Source organism: Lagopus muta, chromosome 2 (genome assembly GCF_023343835.1).
Source record: "Lagopus muta isolate bLagMut1 chromosome 2, bLagMut1 primary, whole genome shotgun sequence".
Lineage (NCBI taxonomy): Eukaryota > Metazoa > Chordata > Aves > Galliformes > Phasianidae > Lagopus > Lagopus muta.
The window spans coordinates 87,817,487-87,839,526 of record NC_064434.1 but is presented as its reverse complement, the minus strand read 5'-3'; the positions used below and the strand labels follow the sequence as shown (position 1 = coordinate 87,839,526).

The 22,040-nt window shown below is 44.5% G+C and overlaps 1 protein-coding gene and 2 long non-coding RNA genes across 3 annotated transcripts in view; 1 reads left to right on the top strand and 2 right to left on the bottom strand.

Moving 5' to 3' along the window:
• Positions 1-300: 300 nt before the first annotated feature.
• Positions 301-10,018, top strand: LOC125689292 (uncharacterized). Its single transcript, XR_007375171.1, has 3 exons — positions 301-588; positions 7,567-7,764; positions 9,442-10,018. It is a non-coding gene; the product is annotated as an uncharacterized LOC125689292 (long non-coding RNA).
• The window catches only part of HHAT (hedgehog acyltransferase), a 147,004-nt gene continuing 133,200 nt past the window's right edge, over positions 8,237-22,040 (bottom strand). Inside the window, exon 12 of the mRNA XM_048936251.1 lies at positions 8,237-10,365. Coding sequence (XP_048792208.1) covers positions 10,268-10,365 — 98 coding nt within the window. The 3' untranslated portion in view covers positions 8,237-10,267. The remainder of the gene's footprint in view (positions 10,366-22,040) is intronic.
• LOC125689291 (uncharacterized) lies at positions 13,085-21,764 on the bottom strand. The gene is made up of 3 exons (XR_007375170.1): positions 21,721-21,764; positions 14,481-14,567; positions 13,085-13,728 (listed from the first exon to the last, which is right to left on the bottom strand). It is a non-coding gene; the product is annotated as an uncharacterized LOC125689291 (long non-coding RNA).

The window sequence follows — 22,040 nt, the reverse complement described above, 5'->3', positions numbered from 1 at the left end:
CTCTTTGTTCAAGCTCCTCGTGCATTCTCAGCAGCCTCCCTGGTGGCACTGTGAGCTTGACTTAACACAGAAAGCAAATTTGCCCTAATCTGTGTTTTCAAGTGGGAAGGTTCACTTTCTGACTCAGCCCCAGCCTGGTGGGCACAGCTGCTGAGCAGGGCAGGCCTGGGCCCCAGCCCAGCCCTGCACCTCGTTCACTGCACCTGGGCATAATCACAGCACCACAGCTGAGGCTGGTGGGGATCTTGGGATATTTGTAGCCCAGCCCCTGCTTGCACAAAGACGTTCAGAGCAGCCTGTTCAGGCAGCTTCTGAATATCTCCAAGGAGGAGGCTTCACAGTCTCTGGGCAGTTTTGTGCCAGTGCTCTGGCAACCTATGAAGCACTGAAGTGCTTTCTGGTGTTCAGAGGAAACTACTGTCTGCCACTGGGCACCAGAGAGAACAGCCTGGCTCTGTCCTCTTTGCACATTCCCTCTAGGAGCAATGGATGATGCACTGATGGTGTTCCTCTGAGCCTTCTCTCCCAGCTGAGCAGCCCCAGTCCCTTCCTTCTCATCGGGGAAGAGCTGCAGTCCCTTGATCAAAGGTAAGTGGGCATATCTTAAATTCTCCAATATGTCTGTACCTGTTTTGTATTGTTGGGCCCAGAACTGGATGTGGTATCTGAGGTGTGGCCTTGCCAATGCTGAGTGGAGAGGAGGGAGCAATTCTCTTGGCCTGCTGGCAATGTTTTGCCTAATGCAGCCAAGAACACCATTATCCTGCTCAGTGGCAAGGCACACTGATGGTTCATGTTCAGCTCTGTGGTCACCAGGATCTCCAGGTCTTTTCTGCCAGGCTGCTTTCCAGATGGGTGTCCCCCAGCATGTCCTGATACACAGGGCTGTTTTTCCTGAGGTGCAGGATGACAGTCTTCTTGGTGAAATTTGTGAGGGTTTTGTCAGTCCACCTCTAGCAGGAGGGACTTTGTGCCAGGAGAGAGATCTCTTGGCCTCATGGTGCTCACTGTGGTGCTCACTTCCCTTGGCAGCAGGAGCAGTTGCCTCTGAGGTAGGGCTGTTTGTCCCACTGGGCTGAGAAGGATGCAGTCTTGCTATGGTGTTTGTTTCTGCCAGCGGTGTGAGGGGTTTAGTTGCAATGGGTGCCTAGTGTAGGGGTATGTGACCTGTGTGATGGTATGGAGGGACTGGGAAAATAACCTGTGCTATTCCTGAAGAACAGTAAGGGGTGGGGGGGGGAAAGAGATCTGGAGAAGGCTGGCTGTGTCTGTCAGCAGCAGACAGGAAGGTGCTTGTGCACAATATACTGTACAGATTGTTTTGTTTTTAAATCGCCTTTCCTTTTCTATCCTTGTTCTCCCTTCTTTATTACAGTTGAGTTTGAGTCCTTGTGCAGCATGGCTACATTAAAATCTCAGTCATCCCATGGCACAGGTTTAGTTTCAAAACAGCTGAACTTGTTAATGGCAAATCCTCAGCTTTTACTCCTAGAAATCCCACCTGATAGAGATGTAGGTAATGAGTGCAGAAGCAGCCTTGGGGAGCTTACTTCTGACGTGATCAGCTCTTGTCCTCTGCTGTGTTCCTTTTATTTTATTATTTTTTAACTTCTTTTGCTTGCGTCACTTGCACAGTTTTCCTTACAGTGAGAGAGGCATGCTGGTTTCTGTCCCCGTGAATTTTCTGTTGAGTTTTACAGTTAAGCAGAAGGTATTTTAGAAAGAAACAATGATAACGGGAAGGATTATCAAAAATTGCCATCTGTGGCATAAGGATAGTCAAGAGAGTTAAGCTGATCTGTATGTAGCCTCAAGCCAACATAAATTATTTGTTTGGTTTTCCTCCAGCGTGGTAACGTTGCACATGCAGCCATATTGAACCTGGCTACAGGAAGCGTGGAGACAGAAATGGAAACTGAAACAGCTCAGCTGAAAGCTAAATTGAAAAAAGCACCCATTAGGAAAGTGTGCAGAAAGTGTGTGCGAACCACTGCATGAAATTACAGTTCAGGCTACAAGAATTGTAAATGGCTCTGCAAAATTGGTGTGGTCATGTTGCATTCGTGAGCAGCAAATAAAGCAGTCGGGTGCTTGGAGCAGCTAGAGAGGCTGTTTGCTCTGACATTGTGCAGGTGACTGGGTGTGAGGAGGAATGAAGGTCACGGCAGTATATGGAAGAAGCATAAAATGTAGCAAAAGCATAGCATGGGGGGTACCTCTCCTGGCAGATTGAATGTGCTTCGTTTTCTTTGTCCAGGAAAATTGGTTGTGGAGGAAATCTAGCTGTGTGTCAGGGGAGCATCTGAAAAAAGAGAAGAGCATTGAGTGAGAGTGCAGCCTCTAAAACCCATCAGTGGGGCAGGCAGCAGGGAAAGAGCAGAGCAGCTGATGTAAGGAAAGCACTGGGATTGGAGAAAGCAGGACCGTCTGCATGGGGGTGGTTGGGCTGGGGGTTGTAATGAGCTGCAGCTGTCCTCTAAGCTGCTAATGCAGCTTCCTGGTGGAGTGGAGTGTCCAGATTCCCTACAACATACATGGATGGCTTCAGGGGCAGGCTTTCGGGATAGTGGGGATGTGGATCATTATACCCTTTGCTTGCAACTCCTGGTGATTAAACAGTGGGATCCTGGTGGAATTCTGTAATGATTGGGAAGTCTCAATGATGCTTTTCTATGAGTGGGGTTGTGAGGAGTTGTGCATGTTTGTTGTCACTGCAGCAATGAACAGTGTCATTTAGAGTTTTTGACCGGTGTGGGTGAGTGGAGAGAAGCAACATTCTATTTTGAATGATTTTCACACTTTTTGATCCTCATGTGTCAGAGTTTGTACTTAACCTGCAATTGTTCTTGTGTCAGTGGTTATTGGCGTAACCACTCAAGGAAAGCGGGGCTCAAGAAGATTTTAGGTGTCTTAGGTTCAATGGGCAGCATTTGGCAGGATTTGGTCAGAGTGAGGAACTCTGACAAATAACCTGAGCAAAGGCTGCAAAAAGCTGGCCAGAAGCACCAGTGATGGCATGCCAGGTGTGGTGGAAATCCTGTCTCGGCTGACAGGATTAGAGCTTCAAGGTGCTTAGGTTCCTGGAACCATTGCTTTTGCTTCTGGGCCAGAAGGGATGCAGTCAGAGGCCCTTGTGCTGAAGGGTCTCCAAGTTCTGTAGTTGGTTTTCCCCATAGTCTCTTCCCCCGTGCTTTTGCTTTTCATGTCAGCATTCATGATGGGTCTGCAGAACCCTGGCTGAGCTGGGTTGTGCTGCTGCTGCCTGGTGTTGGAGTCTGGGGCCCAATACTGGGCCTTAAGGCAGGCAGTGAGGCAGAGTGAGGATTGCAGCAGTAGACCGAAACAGAGATGTGACAAAAGGAGCAAATTATTAGCCATCTCAGCACAAAACTACCACAAGAAGAAAGAAATCTGAAACTATGTTAGCAGTAACATCATTGAAAGAACTGTCTCATAAATGTATATTGGCACAGGCAGAACTGAACTTGGCAAGGGACGTGAAAAACAATAAGAAAACCTTCTACAGGTACATTGCCCAGAAGAGACAGGCCAAAACGGGCGTACCTACTTTGGTAAATTTAAAAGGAGAACTGGCTTCAACAGATGAAGAGAAAGCTGAGGTGCTGAATGAGTTCTTCACCTCGGTCTTCACTGGTGGCCAGGTTTCTAGTCTTTTTCACGTCCCTGAACCCTGCATCCCCAAACCTCTATGTGGGGACCAAGGAGGTAAATCCCTCCCCACTGTAAGGGCAGAGCAAGTCTGAGAGTGCCTCCTTAGACTGAATGAATACAAGTCTATGGGGCCGGATGGCGTGCATCCCAGGGTCCTGAAGGAGCTGGCTGAGGTGGCTGCTGAGCCGCTCTCCATCATATTTGAGAAGTCGTGGCTGTCAGGTGAGGTCCCGGACGACTGGAGGAAGGGTCACGTCACTCCCATATACAAGAAGGGGAGCAGGGAGGACCCGGGGAACTACAGGCCGGTGAGTCTCACCTCCGTGCCTGGGAAGATCATGGAACAGATCCTCCTGGACAACATGCTCGGTCACATAAAGAATGAGCATGTGATCTGAGACAGCCAGCACGGCTTCACCAAAGGAAGGTCATGCCTAACTAATCTTGTGGCCTTCTATGATGGAGTGATGGCATTGGTGGACAAAGGGAAGGCGACCGATGTCATTTACCTGGACCTGAGCAAGGCCTTTGACATGGTCCCCCACCACATCCTCATCTCCAAATTGGAGGGAAGTGGATTTGATGGGTGGACAACCCGATGGATAAGCAATTGGTTGAAAGGCCGCAGACAGAGGGTGGTGGTCAATGGCTCTATGTCCAGGTGGAGGCCGGTAACAAGTGGTGTCCTCCAAGGGTCTGTCTTGGGACCGGTGCTCTTTAACATCTTTATTAATGACATCGATGAGGGAATTGAGTGCATCCTCAGCAAGTTTGCTGATGACACCAAGCTGAGTGGTGCGGTTGATACGGTGGAAGGAAGGGATGCCATTCAGAGGGACCTCGACAGGCTGGAGGGCTGGGCTCGGGTGAACCTGATGAGGTTCAACACGGCAAAGTGCAAGGTTTTGCATTTGGGCCAGAAGAACCCCAGGCACCTGTACAGGCTGGGAGGAGTGGTCCTTGAGAGCAGCTCGGCAGAGAAGGACCTGGGGGTCCTGATGGACGAGAGACTGAACATGAGCCAGCAGTGCGCTCTGGCAGCTCGAAAGGCAAATGGGATCCTGGGCTCCATCAGGAGAGGGGTGGCCAGCAGGGACAGGGAGGTGATTGTCCCTCTCTACTCGGCTCTTGTGAGGCCCCATCTGGAGTACTGTGTCCAGGTGTGGAGCCCTCAGTACAAGAAAGACATTGAGATTTTGGAAAGGGTCCAGAGGAGGGTGACTAAGATGATCAGGGGGCTGGAGCACCTCCCCTATGAGGGCTGAGGGAGTTGGGCTTGTTCAGCCTGGAGAAGAGAAGGCTGCGGGGTGACCTCATTGCAGCCTATCAATACCTGAAGGGAACCTACACCCAGGAGGGGAGTAAACTCTTCAAAAGGGCTGACAACAGCAGGACTAGGGGAAATGGATCCAAGTTGAAGGAGGGAAGATTTAGGTTGGATGTTAGGGGGAAGTTCTTTACTAGGAGAGTGGTTAGGCCCTGGAACGGGCTGCCCAGGGAGGTTGTGGATGCCCCGTCCTTGGATGTGTTTAAGGCCAGGTTGGACGGGGTCCTGGGCAACCTGATCTGAATGTGTATGTTTGGTGGCCCTGCTAGGCAGGGGGGTTGGAACTACATGATCCTTGAGGTCCCTTCCAACCCGGGTGATTCTGTGATTCTGTGTAATGGTCCCATATAACCAAATCCTTAGAGCAACCTTAACCCTTCCAGCAGCAGTCTGAAAAAGTTACCTGCCACTTCTTTCCAAAGGACTTTTCTTTTAAATTCCTTCATCAACAACGTGGACATTTCTGGTCTTCAAATATTCTAGTGTTTCTAGTTGTTCTATTTTTGCCATGTAATTTAGATGCTCCAAGGCAGTAATGCAGGGCTATCAGTTCTGTGGTCCGTAACAGTTAATTAATTCTGTCACAAAGTATCTGTAGAGGAAGTGGTGGTACAATTCAGACTTCACAGGTCATAACCAAAGTCATGTCTCTGCATTATTTCTTCAGTAAGCTTTAATTTTTCAGTGGTTGGATGACGTACCTGTCAGCAGTGATTCACTTCAGCTGCCCAACCGTATGCAGAGCTGCTCTTAAATCCCTGCAGGTAGCGATGTGTTTCTGTGTGCTGAGTGTTGTTTGTGAATCCATGTGCTACAGGAGTCCCATTTTGTCTGACCCTTTTCTGAAAGGAGCTGGCACACCAATACTTTGGATTATTTGTACTTAGACCCGAATAGGATGAAAAGTGTTGTAGCCTGCTAGGTCTGTGAGGAGTCGGCCTCTTCTCCTGGGTAACAGCAATAAGACGAGAGAGAATGGCCTGAAGTTGTGCCAGTGGAAGTTTGGGTTGGATATTAGGAAACATTTCCTCTTAGAAAGAGCAGTGAGGCACTGGCATGGGCTGCCTAGGGAGGTGGTGGAGTCATCGTCCCTGGAGGTGTTTAAGAAATGTGGAGATGTGGCACTGAGGGATGTGGTGGAGAAGAGTCTTGGGCTGCCTGCAGGCCAGGCCTTGAGGCCATATGGCTCAGACTCTTTCACAGAACCTGAAATATATGGGTCAGATCCATTAGGCTTTTGCTTTTCCTTTTGTTCTGGGCATTGGTGGCATTCTCTACCCACTCATGTATGGAGCTGACATGCTTCAAGGTCTGGAGTGCGCTCAGGCACAGCTGATGCATGTGTGTGACTGTGTCACATATTGGTGTCAGCAGCCCTTAGCAGGAGCCATGCGTCATGCTATCGTGTTTGCTGATTGCTGGAAACTCACATGGAGCAGTTGGCTTCACCCTTTCCTTCTTAGTGCCCCAAGTGCCCTGGTCTGAGGGGATCAGCAGGGCCATGAGCAGGGCAGTCTCAGAGGGCTCTCAGTACAAGCAAAGATCTACTGCTGTGCAGGTTGTCCCTCATTCCTCAAAGACCTCAGCCTCAGAACGCTTCACAGGCTGTATGGAAAGCACTCTTTCAGCTATTCCTCCTGCATTAAAATATATGACTTGACTAACAAGTGGCCATGGGCAGGGAGAGTGTTTTGCACAGCGCTACCAGGCAGAGCTGCTCTGCGAGGTGGGGACGGTGAAGTGCAGGCAGTGGCTGCGATGCAGGGTGCATAGCAATCCCCACTCATACAGCTCCTGGAGGAAAATGGTGCTGGTGTGCTAAGGAGGTCTGGCTCCCCACAGCCAGCGGGAGCTGCAGCAGCTTAGGAGGAAACAAAGCAGGCATGCAGGAGGTGGGAGGCGGTGTGCTGCTGCTATGACTAATAAGAAAATTGCTGCAGGTTCCCATAGTTAAGCTGTTTTTCTTATGACCTGTGGTAAGCTGGTTATGCCGACTAATCTGCTTTCAGCGCTGAGATGTGAAAGGGATATGTGAGCAAAGCCTCACTTGTCCTCCAGTCAGTGCAGAATTAAAGAAAGAGCCACTTAGCGTGAGCGATCCCCAGTAATAATTATGGCTGTGAGCGCTTTGATAACTGAGCAGGGGGTTAGGGGATGAACGTGTGCATGTGTGGCTGGATGGCTACAGCTTCCTGGTGGCTTTTAAAGCCCTGTATTAAAGCATGCTATGCTATGCTGGCTGGCTGGTGTGCTTTTCAGCATCCCTTATAAACTGGATTTGACAGTAGGCATGAGGCCTCCAGGCCTGGCTGTTACCCAGCCACCACCTTTTGTTCTCAGTCAGAGATGTCCTGTGCCTCTGGGGGCCACCAGCAGCAGTGCCCCATTCTCTGGACTGCAGTTGCCTCTCCTTTGGTTCAAAACAGCCAATTCTGACTTTGGAAATTTGTCTCTGTCCACTGTTTCCTAGGGCCCTTAGCCAGCTTTTCCTTAGCGTCTGGAAATCATCTCCTCCTATCAACCTGCTTTTTTCCTTAGGTAACTGAGGTCCTTATGTCTTGTTGCAGGCTCTGCCACCTCCACCTCCCTAGGACCGTTGCAGAGGATTTGCCTGGAGCATGGCACTTCTGGCCCAGGTCACATGAGGAGCGTCTCCAAGCTGCAGGTACAGCTGACTGCGTGCATTTGAAGAGCTTCAGGCATCCTTCACAGAGCCCCATGCCTTGCCTACCAGCACTCTGCAAGGAGGATGGATCAGAAACTTTGTGAGTGGGCTATTTTTCTTAAAATAAATATTTCAGAGTAGCAGGAAAGAGAACCTCTGGAAAGATGGGAGTGACGGAAATCTCTATCTTTTACGATACATATGTGAACTATGAGAAGTAGTATCTATTTCTTAAATGTTGCTAACAGTACTTCATGCTTCTGACTGTGGGCCAGGATGGCAGCTGTGGGAAGTGGTCATTTTGCTTGAATCTCTCTCTTGGTGGCCATTCACAAGAAGCTTTGTGTGTCACCTTAGCTAATCTGTAAGTGTATTTGTGTTTTGTTTTGTTTTTAAACTTGTTCCATCAGGGATTGCGTTCCATATGTGCGTGAGAGAGATAAACATGGGCAGTTTGCACTGCACACGCTGCAGGCTTCCAGTGCATAGGAGTGTTTCTAAATGGCAGTGAAGCACTTAGGTTTCTTACACCAAACCTGTAGCTTCCAAAGATACAGTTCTCAAGCCAACTGTCAGTTTGAGCTTTATTTTTGAAGAGAGAATACAAAATTAGGAAACATTACAAAGCACTGAAAAAAGAATACTAAAAAAACAGTTGTGGTTCAGAAAGAAGCACAGTCTGGATGACCTTCATGGCCATTTTCATATTGGAGTAGAGCATATTGCAAGCATACAAATTAGAATCTCATCACTTAGTAGCCCCTCATTTCATGCAGTAATGGTAATCGATCAGGCTGAAGAACAGACTCATGACTTTTCAATTCAATGCTAATTGCACTTAATTACAAAGTTTGAAAAAAGTTTCAGGAGGGTCTTGGTCTTAGCTCAGTTCTACTCCAAAATGGAGGCCAATTTCCCACCCTTCCAGAAAAAGAAGAAGGGTTTGCTTACCATAAATCAGTCTAGATTTATGCTAGACATCCCTCTGCTGAGGCAGCATATATGGTAAGCCTTATATTCAATGGTATCTCCTAGAAAGGGATTTCATGCTGCATTTGTGTGGTGTAAAAATCCTTCCCTAAAAATAAAGGGCTGAGGATGGGTGAGTGTCTGGATGGGCAGGGAACTGAAGCCTTTACCCTTATTTCTTGAGGCATGAATGAAGCGTCTGCTGTACTTCTGAGCAGGAGAGACATTGTTCAAATGCAGGCACCAGGCTGAAGCCTGTGTCAGTTTCTTGTTGAAGGGATGATCTTAATCAGACTAGTCCAGAGCTGCATGTGCAATGGACAGCAGGACCCTGAGATGGCTTAGATGGCTTCTGGGGGCACAGGTCATGTAGCAGTTTTGCTGCTTCGGGAGCAGTTAGCTGCTCTCAGCAATAGCTCTCCTTGGGGTTGGAGGCTTTTGTTGTGCCTAAAGGAAAGCGTAGCCCACATGACTGTAGGACATGTTGCTCTTCACTATCTATTTAAAAAGGAACTGACTGGGAGATGTGCCTCATACCAGACATGGGTAAGATCTCCTCCCTGTTGGGAGACAGTGCATGCCACAGCACTCTCACAGCGTTGATGCTTCAAACCATGGCAAGCAGAGCTTTTCCACCTCTTGGCAGCCTCGTGCTTTGGCAAAGACCTGCCATACCAGGTCTCGCTCTGGATAAAGAACACAGAGCTCTGGTTAACTGAGTGCCATTGTAATGGACAATTGTGTTTAGTTTTGTGTTATTTTTAAAGCTCTTAAAAGCTTTAAAGCTAGTGCATCTTTAATTTTGCAGGAGCTGAGTGCCTGTTCACAGAGAATGAAGCAGACTTGCCAGCCAGCCCCTGGGTTACCTCCTTTCATGGCAGAGAGGCACAAGAGGCAAACTCCACAGTTCCTGTGCAAGTGGGATTTGCTCCATCACAAAGGTAATACTCTGTGTTTTAGTCCAACCCAAGGCAGAGAGCATTTAAAGACCAAGGAGCTGTAAGGTCATGTGAGATTAAAAAGACAAGATGTTGGTTTATTTATCAAGAAAAGGCCTAGCTTCATCTTTTTAATAAACAAAAACTACATTCCTAAAACTACAAAAAAAAAGTTTAAATGAAATTGAGAAAAGTAGACTTTGCTACAGTAAGTAGGTAGGAAAGTGCTTTATGGATGGAAAAACTGCAACCAGAGAGAACATCAGCAATGTTCTCCCTTAAATCAGAAAGCAATCAAAAAGAACTGATGAGCATCCTGCTGGACACGGAGTAATGTAAGTGCAGGGCATGGCCCTGGGTGCCCCTGGACAGCAGCTGAGAGACTGGAGTTTGTCTGAATTGTACAGTGTAGGAAAAAAAAAAAAGAGGTTTTTCAGTATGTCAAAATGGCAGCAAACATGAGTGTCACTGTTTTACAAAAATAACATAAATCAAATCACTTGATAAGGTCTCTTCACCCTGTACTGTAGTTCGTCAGTGTTTCTGCTTAGATTACTGAATTCACAATCCAGAATGAGTGTAATGAGCTTTTAGCTCTCGCACATTGATGCGGCCTGGCACGTTCTTCTGCAGGTGAGTTGTCCGGTGTCGAAAAGCCCCCACCCTGTAAGCTGGCCCAGGACTCGTGGCTCTGCGTCACTCCTGGGTCACAGCGTACGAATGCTCCCATTCGATGCCAACGTGAGCGTAGCAGTACAGCAAGCTGAGAACAGTCAGTGTTGCCCACGGCCAGCCTATAAATAGAAAGGCAGACAATTCTCATCAGAATAATTAATGGCTGCTTCGCGCAGAAATACTCTGAGGGTGACCAACTTATGACGCTTCTAATTAATTTTATTAGCAATTCAGTATCAGAAGTGGAGCCAACACACCAAATTTGAAAGGGGGGGATGTTGGATGCCTAAAGCTTCAGGGATGCCCAACCCTCCACAGATGCACTCTTTTCTATTTCCAGTGAATTGAATCAGGTTTATTCCTGTTCTGCATCTCCAAACGATGCTTGCAGCACTAAAGAGGTCAGTTTCAATCTGAAACTTTGTGGCAGGTTTGTCTGTCAAACTGCTCCCTGATGCTTTACGCTGGCTGTGGCACTTCGCAGGCATGAAGGCATGTGTGGCCATAATGCAGGTTATTAAAAATCAGAGCAAACCCAGCTACCTCTTCTATGAGAGGCTGGAGAAATCTCTGATTAAGGCTGCTTTGGATACCCTGTAGCTGGGTGTAAAACTGGTGTATGTTCTCTACAAACTAATAACAGCTAATGGGGTCAGCATAGCATTGTGCTGGTGCAGAGGAGACAGCCCTATTTCCCCCATCTGCGTGTTAGAATATTTTTAAACTAAAAGAAATACACCATCTAATACATAAAACTTTTGCTGAGGAAGTGACATGTTTTGTTCTTACTTCCCCTGCTGTTTAGTGAAAGTCACCTTCTTCCATTCAAGCTTTTAAAGCTAAATAAGTACATCTGGGTGTCACAAGTAAAAAGGTGTACCCCCTTCCAGTGCACTTGCAGATCACTGTAACTGTAGGCTTCTGAATCAGGTAAGTGAAACTGCTTTTCTCAATGCTTTTCCCAGCACCTCTGTTCATTTTCTCCATTCTCATCTTAGAATGAAATTTAGAATTCATAGGTTGAGAACCCAAAGATTGAGCCCCAATGTTCTTTTTAAGGGGAGGGGAAAGGAAGGAAGGAAGGTATTTCACTTTTTTTAATGGGTTTTTGTTGTTGTTGACATGTGGACTCTGGTTATGCATGTGGCTGGCTTTCTATGTGCCATCCTGGAACCAACAGCAGCTGCTTTTGAAAGGGCTTCTGTGCTCCCTCTTGGAGATAGTTCTGGTCAGAACGAGCCTGCTGGGAGGAAGGATGTTCCTCAGGGTCCTGTAGAAGGGATGGACAGAAGACAGCCTCTTCACCATATAACTCATGAAGTACTCTCCTTTGTGAAGGTGTGCTCACAAAGCTCAGTTCCTTCTCCAGTGGAATTGGGGTGCTAGGGGTTGGGTTTTACCTTCACCAGCAAGCTAAAGCCTCACAGTGCTTTGTCTGCAGTAACATTTCACTTGAAAGTATGTCAACAGAGGTAACAAACCCATACCTTCCCTAGCAGCAATATTCTGTCTGCTTTATACAGACAGAGCCAGCAAGTTAAAAGGGGACAGACTCTAGAATAGTTGTGTTTTTTTTTTAAACATACTTTTGAGAATCTTGTTAGACTGATATTAAGTTTTTTTGTTTTTTTTTTAAACACTTTAAAGATGTGACACAGAAGAGGTGCCAGCGGTAGTTCTTACAGTGTATGACTGGCTTGTTATTGCAAGCCAGGGCTCCACATCCTATTTGTAAGAGATTGTGACAGACTGCGTATGTATTTAATGGAAATTTCTTCTAGATTCCAGACTTGCGATAAAATTCCTCCTCAGTGCCCCTGCCATAGGTTTATGGGCCCTCCTGCCACTACAGTCTAGTTTGTGGTAATCCACTTGGAACACGGGGAGTTTCCCCTGTACAGTACCAGGTGTAAGGGACTGCATCCAGCAGATTATCTACTCCTGATCTAATTAAACTGAAAAGAAGAGGGAAGATGTGATCCACTACTATGGGAGAGGGAAAAGAATATATTTAAATTTGTTCTTCCCACAGCTGTTCTAGAAGGAGCTGCACAGAGTGGGGTTTGTTTTTTGGGTGGTCCTGCACAGAGCCAGGAGTTGGACTCCGTGATCCTTGTAGGTCACTTCCAATATGGGATATTTGTTGTTCTATGTTCTGCTTCTCCACAGACCTGGATTAACTCAGTTTCATGCCATGCAGACTTGCATGAATGCATCCACATCTGAAAAGTGGCCCAAGGAGAGCTGAAAGCAAGCAGGGGCTCTTCCAACTGTTTTCACCTCTATCCGTCACAAAACAGAACACAAACTTAATGAAAAGACTGAAGAAAATGATGTTGGTCTCCCTTATTCTGCTCTTACCCTCAAATCACAACTCAAAGGGATCTTCCTTCTGGTGGCTCTTCAGCTTTACATTATCACCCAAGTCACTGCATCCTCAAATAGAAGTTGCCATCTACCCTGTAACATTCTTCAAATTATCTGCGTTCTGGATCTGTGTTTTTCTACAAAATCATATAAATAGGAATGCACTTTAGAAAGCAACACTGCAAGGGCCAAATGAAGTATTAAACTTAGGCAAACCTAACTAACTTGGTTACTTCTTATTGGAATACAAGTCACATACCACCCTACATCTTATAATCTGTTGACCACCAGCAGTAACTTGAATTTAGGCTTGAAAGCTTAAAGAGAGATCATCATGAGATGACTCGGATTTTACAACTTTTTTGTGTAAAGATGAATTAGTGTTCATTAACACGTGCTATTTGTGTATCTAGGAACAAATTCTTGTCCAATTTGCAAATCCAGCCATGCTGGATTACCTGCACCGACAGCAGGGTTTTTAACAAAGGAATGCTGGTGACAAACAGTAGCAGAATCACAACCAAGCTCTTCACTTACACAGGTACATTGTTTCACTAAACTCAAATACAAATTTCTTTGTAAATAATACCATGAATGCTGTGCTACCTGTAGCACATTATCACACAGCCTCCTCCTGAAGTTCCCAGTCCCAGAGAGGTAGGAGACAATGTGCTGTCACACACAGCTAATCTACTATACAGTAATGTAAAAGAAGCCTGCCAGCAACATGTTGGGCCTCTCCAACTACCACAAAATACATGAGCACAGGAAAACAACACTGTGTTGACTTCAGCCTGCGAGAGGTAAGAGAAAAAGGCACAGTAATGGCATTTTTACATGTACAGAATTGTCCCACTTGCTGTTTTTAGACACAACTTGGTCACACAGTCTTTAAAGTACAGAGTAGTTATTAAATCAATAAAAGCCAGAGGAAGTTCTCCATTTGAAAAGCTTGACTTCAAGGGCATACATCTGACTTTGATTTGGAAGTATGTAAGTTTCTATAAGCCTTGCACTTGGGAAGATCTGTCCTTGAAGAGATCTTCATTTGTGACAGGACACTGGAGCCTCCATTCCATAAAGGAGCATTTAGAAGACACAACTGTGGGGAGGAACTGTGGGGAGGAACTGTGGGGAGGAAGCAGCACAGGTACTGACTTGTCAGGCATGATAAAAAACAACATCAACCCAGCATTTGAGGACAAGGCCTCTTACTTGCACTTGCTAATATCCTTATGAGTTCATTTCCATTTTCAGAAAAAACAACACATTCCATACTCGAGGTCAGTTGAAAGAAACCTATTATTATCTGGTCCAACATTTGAAGCAGAAGACAAATACTGTATTAGTATTTTTTTAATTTAATGTTCATTTCAGGTGTTTCTCACTTCCAGGTGTGCCACTGCTACCTGTTAGGGCAGGACTGCCTAGTAAGATCAGGCTGACAACCACTTGCCTCTTTTAGGAGGTTGGAAAAATGATATGGAAAAAACCTATCTTCAGATGTTATTAGCATTCAACATGCAGATGTGGGACTGGTATCTTCAAAGCACAACAGAGCTGATCCAATTGGCTTATGCAGAATTGTTCCACGGGAAAACATGCATCATGTTTTCCAGCTACTGTGTACACAGAGCATAATAAATGCAGCCCTACGTAATGCTGGGCCGCTGGGTAATACTGTGTTATAATGTATGCTTATTTCTGTTTCTCCCAGAGTTCATTCCTGTTCTGAAGGTACTAAATCAGAATATGAAAGGAATGATAATTTTCAAGTAAAAACACTTATTTATGAAGGATATTCTGAAGCTTTACAATACACCCTTCAAAATAAAGCATCCAGAAGATAAACAGCAAAACTACCTACCCTTGCAGAGGGGCTCTCCTGCAGATTGCTTTGAAGTCCCTCCACATTCTAATTCCTTTTAATTCACTTCCCTTACTCACACTTAACCTAGACAGGAGAATGGGCATTTTTGATTATGTGCAGAAAAACAGCCAAGCACTGCCTTTGTTTTCTAGTTTAAATAATTTAAACATTCATTCAATAAAGCCATAGAATTAAGAAATCTCTACTGAACTGGAACCCATGTTAGTAAACAACTCCAGTCCCAGGTGTAAAGAAAAAAAAACAGAAGCAATCATGGAAGTATCGGAAATATTTGCAGTTCACTCAAGTTAGATTTCATGATTACGTATATAAAAATATATTTCATATATACGTCCCCTTAAATATATAATGGGGAAGAGAAGGCTCTGTGTGTATATCATCAATGTTCATATTTATCTGAAGGAAGAAAAAGAGCCAGTGGTGCCCAGTGCCATGGCAAGGGGCACAGGACAAGTTACAGCAGCATAATTAACTGATGGAAAATTTATTAACATGTTATAATTGCCCAACTGTAGTGCATCCCAATCACTGAGATTAACCTCTGTATGCTCTGCTGACCTGGGCTGGCAATGTTCTAAGCTCCCTAGTCTGTCCTTCCAGTGGTTAGAAATGCAATTTCTCAACTGTCTCTGTTCTTGAGCAGTGTCATTAGAAGACTTTGTGTGCACCATGCTGTAGAAAAGGCTTTAGTCAGGGAAACAGTCTTCATATTATTTAATTCTTTGTAATCTCCTCAAGTTGCAGATACACTTATTTTTTTAATTATTTTTATAATGCACATTTGAGGATAGGCCTTCAAACACGGGAGCCTGCACTACTGCCTGGAGCTGTTCCTCTCAAATCCAGCACAAGTTTAATTACTTGGAAGCTTAGCCTAAAGGCTAATTAAGGCTGCCGGTTCTAGGGTTTAAATTGAAGGGGCTGCTAATTTTTATGATTCACATGTTTAAATTCAACTGTGGTGCTTTCCCATTTAACGGCCATCTTAGGCATTATAGTCTGCAAATAGCCTTATCCTCATGTAGGAGCTTTTACTACCAAGCATTTTATTTGTGTACTTACTTATAGTTCAGCTACCTAGACAGAAACTTCTGCTGATAATGAACTGGCCTGGAACAAAGACCAAGTGCACAGAATTTCACTTCAATTTCTTGACTGCTCTGTGGAAGCACTCAAGCCAAAGACATCAAATCAGCTCCACACGTGCATTTGGGAGTAACTACAAGCATGGTGAGGTAAAATGCAGTACATAGAGGACAGTGAATTAAGTTGCGAAAGAATGCACATGGCAAACAAAGACCTAACATAAAACATGGCCTTGTTGTTTCTCTGCTGCTTTCAGCTTGTGTAGAAGAAGACAAAGTTGCACCACTGCCATGATGAAGGACAGCTCCCACACCTTTCCCCTCCATCCACACTGGAGCACAGCTGGGAGTAGAGCCAAAGGCGACCAGCTTGGGGACTCCAGGCCAACTTTACTAATTGTCATAGACTTTTAGTCACTTTTTGTCTAGAAGTCCAAATGTTCAGGAAAATCACTGTAAAACAGGAGGTATCTAAAAGGGAAGCCAAGGAAGTGCTGTAAGGGTGACTCAAAAGCTGTAAAGCACAAAATAGCAAACTGCCAGGTCAAGACCTCAACCTCACTCAGGTACATTGGCTTTAACCACAAAAGCTTCCTTCTCAGTAGACATGAAACACTTTCCAGCTAAGGATATGAACAAATGCATTACATAGTAGCTTGCTTATGTGAATTTTAAATTATATGATCCTGGAGAATGCTTACATCTCAGACTGTCTGAGGAGAAACTCAGACAGTTACTGCTGCTGAGAAAAACTGAAAATGGAGAGGTAATAAAGAGCATCATCTGCAGTGCAGGATGACTGGACTCAAAAATCAGCACTGCCGAGAGCAGAAAGCTGTAGTCTCTTAGCACTGTCATAATGCAAACAGGTTTCATTTAGAAGATACAGGAAGAACAGATAGAGATCACAAAAGCTGTGACTTTTCTGCATTCCTACAGAGAGAGTGGAACCACACGTCACCTTAGGGAAAATCATTTTGCCTGTATACCTGATGGCACTAAGGAAAGTTGTGTGCTGGCAAGGATTCTCACATACAAGTAACACGTTCAGCTTCAATCCGAGCAGAAAACATGCTAAACACACACACACATTCAATCAGATTAGCTAAACAACTTAATAGGAAGCTCAAAGGACAGGGTTACTGCTTTGAAAAGCACCCAGGGGTGCTTTATAAAACAATTCAATGACGCCAAAACCATTTGCATTGCACAAAGTATGCATATGAAATAAAAAAAAAAACAAACCTGCCAGTGTTCTTGCTTACAAATGCTAGTAAATGTGTGGATACAGTTATCCGTTCAGAAGATGCCTGCCTGAACAGGTACTCCATGTTGTGTCTGGAGGCAAAACATCACTGATATCCAACCATGGTATAAGCAGCTCTCCAGATGCTGTATAACCTAAATCAGGGGCATTAGTTCTCCTTGCATGTCACCTGATGTGAGCACAGGAATGTTGGTAACCTCACTCTGCATTGCTAGATGTTTTATGGAACGATCCTGGTCTGAAGCATATTGGGTAACCTGGGGTAATTCAGCCCAAACCAGAAGAACCTTACTAGTGCAACTGTTGCATTTGAATTAGAGTTAAAAAACAAACAAACAAACAAACAAAAAAAACAACAAAAAAACAGTTTAAAAGTGCCAGGCAGAATCTTTTTGCCACAAGTGATCATGGGAAAGGAAAAGAAAAATCAAACAGCTTTAGTTTACAGATTAACAAGAGGTGAATCTATAAGCTAGAAGCATATGAACTAGAAGTGACCTTCCTTCTCCTCCCAGGTCTTTATCTGAGAACTGCTCACAGCTAACACGAAGTGGAAACAAACAAAATAGGAACTTTTGCTGGGCTCTCTCTTTCTGAACACAAGCTTTCAAAAAGTGCAACCGTCAATAAAGACACATTTTCACTAGAAGCAAGGCAGAAGAGCTGCCTGTTTGAAGTGTTACGCAGTGAAAACATTTCTGAGTAATATACCTGCCTTGCTGTGCAACAGGACAACTCTGAGCTCATCCTCAAATGCCTGTTCAAGCATTCTCAGAATAATCTCCTGAAATACAGTGTGAACACCGAATGAATACACTAGCAAATTATTCATTGACGGCATTATAGACAGCAATCAAAACGTCAGAGCAGAGAGCCTCCTTCTGTTGCCGATGGACAATGAAGTGCAAGAACAAAGAGCTAAATCCCCAGAGAACAGACACGTCCCAAGGGCAGAGCTGGGAACGGTGCTGCCTGGCACAAGCCTGAGCTGAGTACTGAGCGTCTGTCTGTCATTGAGCAGAGAAACCCACAGCATGCAAAGAAAGAGGCTGAGCAGAAAGGCAAGTTAACCTCCCTTCTACAAGAACCCGAATTTCATGATGCTTTCTGTATTGATCTAATTAGGGGTCTCCTTCCTAGAATCTAGGTTTGCATGTCAACATTTTGCATTCAGCAGCATTCCTTCTGTAGTCTTCAAGACCAAGTGCTAGAGATCTCTTGAGCAATCAAGTCCTATCAAAGCTCTCAAGGGAAATGCATTTAAACCACTGATTCCGATATATTATCAGTCACCAGCAAAGACAATATTTGCGTAAAGAGGTGAAGTGCTATAATTCATTTTCCCAACCCAATTTCTGACTAAGATCTCCTGGAACAGTCATGAATGTAAGATGCTTAAATGATGAATAAAATAATAATTCTTTTATTAAGAAGTATTATTTAAGGATGAATTATTCTCTGTCCTTTCTACTTGCAAGAATCTTTAATCTGCAGTTTTCTTTTCTCATCACAAAATCAGTCATGTTCCTGAACCATATATGAGCAATTCTGCTGCACTGCCTTGTCTCTCACAGTGTTAAGAATAAGAAAGCAAGTAGTGTGACAAATTTGACAACTACTTCCAACCAGCTATGCTAGAAGTATACAGACTGCAACTTCTTGTCACCGAGCTCTTGTACAAAATGTTCTGCATAACAAAAATTGTTACCTATTAAAGCTTCACACAGTAAGGGAAGGGCTGATGGTACACAGGTAATTTACATGAACACAACGTATGGGATAATTGCTATACCAGTGTAAAACATAGTACTACAAGTGAGAACAGTGAATTGAGTCCTCACGTAACAGAAATTCAAACATCTTAAGGAATACAAGTGCATAAGGTAATCAAGCAATCTCACAACTGCTTATCAAGCCACAATCAATCAAGCAGAACTAAGGTGATTTCAATGTTGCTGACCTCAGACTCTGTGAAGTTATTTCACTTCCACTTGTGTCTTGTTTTCACAATATCACCAAAGGACAAAGAAAAGAGCCATAGAGCTGTTAATGAACACAGCTGTGGAAGGACAATGTCACCTGAAAGTGGCAATCAGCCATCAAAAGACACTGACAACAATTTCCATTACAGTGGTGACATACTGCATGAAATGTAATTATAATATAAGAGTTAACTGTAGAAGAAGGGCCATAAACAGAATGATAGAATCATTATGGTTGGAAAAAACCACTGAGATCATCTAGTCCAACTGTACAACCATACATAGGTGGCCCCTTTTTGATAGACCTGATGTTGTACCTCTCACACACACAGCCACTCTGAGTCTGCTGCAGCCCATATAATCATAGCAACTAAATACAAAAATTATCAGTAAAATAGTTCAGTTCCAGATACTTCACGGGTAAAGGTTTGTTAGTCCACCATCAAGATCATCTGAAGTAATGAAAAAGCCTTAACATTATTTTAAGGTCATAATTAGACAATTAACTTGTACATTCTAAGATACATTCTGGATTTTAGGAAAACATCTAGTGAATTCAGGGAGGAAATATCTCATTCCTTGCTCTGTGAACTGGAAGCATGCCTCTGTGACGCAGAGCCCAGACAGTACCAGGTAATACAGATCTACCTATATGAGTTGCACAAGCTTGAAGCACATCTGAATCAAAATCTAGCAAACCCTTTACTGTGACAGAAAACATGGATGAGAAATACCCAGGAAGCTACGTTCCCATGCAGCATCTGTCAGCACTGCCAATGGTAGGATGCTTGCTTCTTGAGCCCCTCTTAGCTCTCCTGGGATCAGTAGGAGCCCATTTGAGGGAAGGAATTTCAATCAAAGCAAACCTGAGTGAGTTCCATACCAATTTGGTAGCCAAGATCAAAATGAGTCTGTCAGCCCAAGCCCCTCACTGAATGTAAAAACACTCCCTTGTCTTTGTAATCTGCTCAGAGAATGCTCGTGACAATTTCCAGTGTTGTTATTATAGGCTGGCTGCTCTCCTTGCTTTCAGGTTTTAAGAAATCTTCCTAAAATGCTGTTGGATGGGACCACTCACAATGTTCCTTGCAGGTTAGATAACTGTACTGGTGGAGCAAAGCTACATAGGAATAATTTGATTTCTAAAATATTACTAGCTTTTGTTTTCAGGGATGTCCTTAGCTGGATGTTGCATTTTGTACAAGAAAATAAGTGCCGTAATTACCAGCTCCTTTTCATCAGAATACAACCAAGTAAAACAGTACTGCTGTGTCTTGCTCAAAAAACTGGTGCCAATACCTCAATTATCTTATTTAACAAAGTGCAGCTTAATGCTCCTGGCTAACACCAGTGGGTCAAGGAAGCACATGGAAAGATCAAATCTTAGTGCGCTATCTGATACATGGCTGTCCCACCTTTGCTCCTCTATTTAATCTAATAGTAGCAGCACTGCAAACATTTAACAAGATTGCTTATAGTGTTAATATACTCATCTTGCTAAAAGCCAACATGCAAGCACGTCCCTGTCACAAAGAAACAAGTGACCCATTTATATACATCAGCTCCATAGCGTTCAACTTGTTTCTTGTCTCTTTGTCCAGGCATGTAACGCAGCAATGCTTCTGTGACTCATTTGTCTCTGCCACTTTACCTTGTTCATGTCTGTTGTTGGTGTAAAGCAAGAACAGATAAATTGAAATCAGCTGTACAGACATGGAATAAGCAAATAGGTATTAGCCTCAAGGGGCTCATGATGGGGTGGATCTGCTCAGCTGCTTCATCACAAGATGGATGAAACCTGTATGGATGCCAGAGCCATGAGGACACCACACCGATCAGCCTTATAAGGGGCCCCCAGAGCAGCCACCACCCCCACCTTGTCCAGCCCAGCTGGGCGCATGCCACCACTGCTCTGCTCTCCATGCCAAAGCATGCTGGGGTAGCGCCATGCTGGAGAGGACAGGATCCTGCTGGCCTTGCTAGTGTCCCCCTGTCCCCAGCCCCGATGGCAGACCCAAGGCTTCATTCCCTTGCAGCAGCAGGATTTTTCCTAGTCCTCATTTTGCACCTCACGGGAGAGGAGTATAATGAGAACTGGCAATGAAGCAGTCATTTCCATTTGTAAACAGGAGAACACAAAGGAAGAAATGAGGACAAATTTCCATATGTACAACTCCCTCTAAATATCCATTTCTGTAAGCCTTTCTGCATTAGGCATGCTTCCTTTCTTTACTGGATCAACCACACTGCCAGAATAATCAATTAATTTAGGCAATATCCTATCAGCTCAAGGATCCAGTATAACAGAGCTGGATCACAGTTCCCATGTGATGGTGTGACCACACAGATTAGTCATGTAAATATAATTTGTGACTAATTCATGAATGCCACATCTCAGTGTGCCCAGAGTACTTCCAGACATCTTTGTTTCAAATCAGCACACATAAAGAACATACCTTCTTACATTACTGCTTAGAAACTAAAGCACCAGGTGAGTAAACACCTTATGGGAGGTCACAGAGGGCTGGCAGGGCACGCACAAAGCCCATGCTGAAGCAAGATATTCACCACATTCATGTGACAGCATGCAGTTCTGATGTGAGATGGAACATGCTCTGGGAGGACGACCACCTGAGGAATAGCTGTACAGATCAAAGCTCCTATCAGTCTGTTGACCTCATTCCTAGTATCAGCTTTAGGGTCAATACATGACCCAAAGAACTTTCCTAATACAGATAACGTTGTTGGGGCAGCACAATGAATCAATCAATGAATATACAGATGTATAATCAATGAATATACAGATGCTATCATTATGAAATATTTCAGAGAGTTTGGCTAAGCAAGTTATTATACCAGAAGAGAACAGATAGAGTGCTTACCCTTGTCTTGGGCTTGCTGTAAGACTCCAAAGGAGGGATCTCCAGAAAGACATCCTTCTTCACTGCTAGTTAGCTCTTAAATGGGTCTAGGAGAGATGGAGCCAGGCTCCACCCCTCCCAGCAGCACAGGTGAATTGCCTTCACCTGAGCTCCCAGGGCTGACTCATTGCTTGCCTCAGTTGGTCAATCAGAGGCTCAGGCCATGATTCAGCAGTTCCCATACACACAAGAAATATGAAAATGATATGTTCTAAAACTTGAAGAAAATACCTTATCAGATTTGACCCACCTAGTTGTTGTGGGCAGCAGAAGGAAGGCAA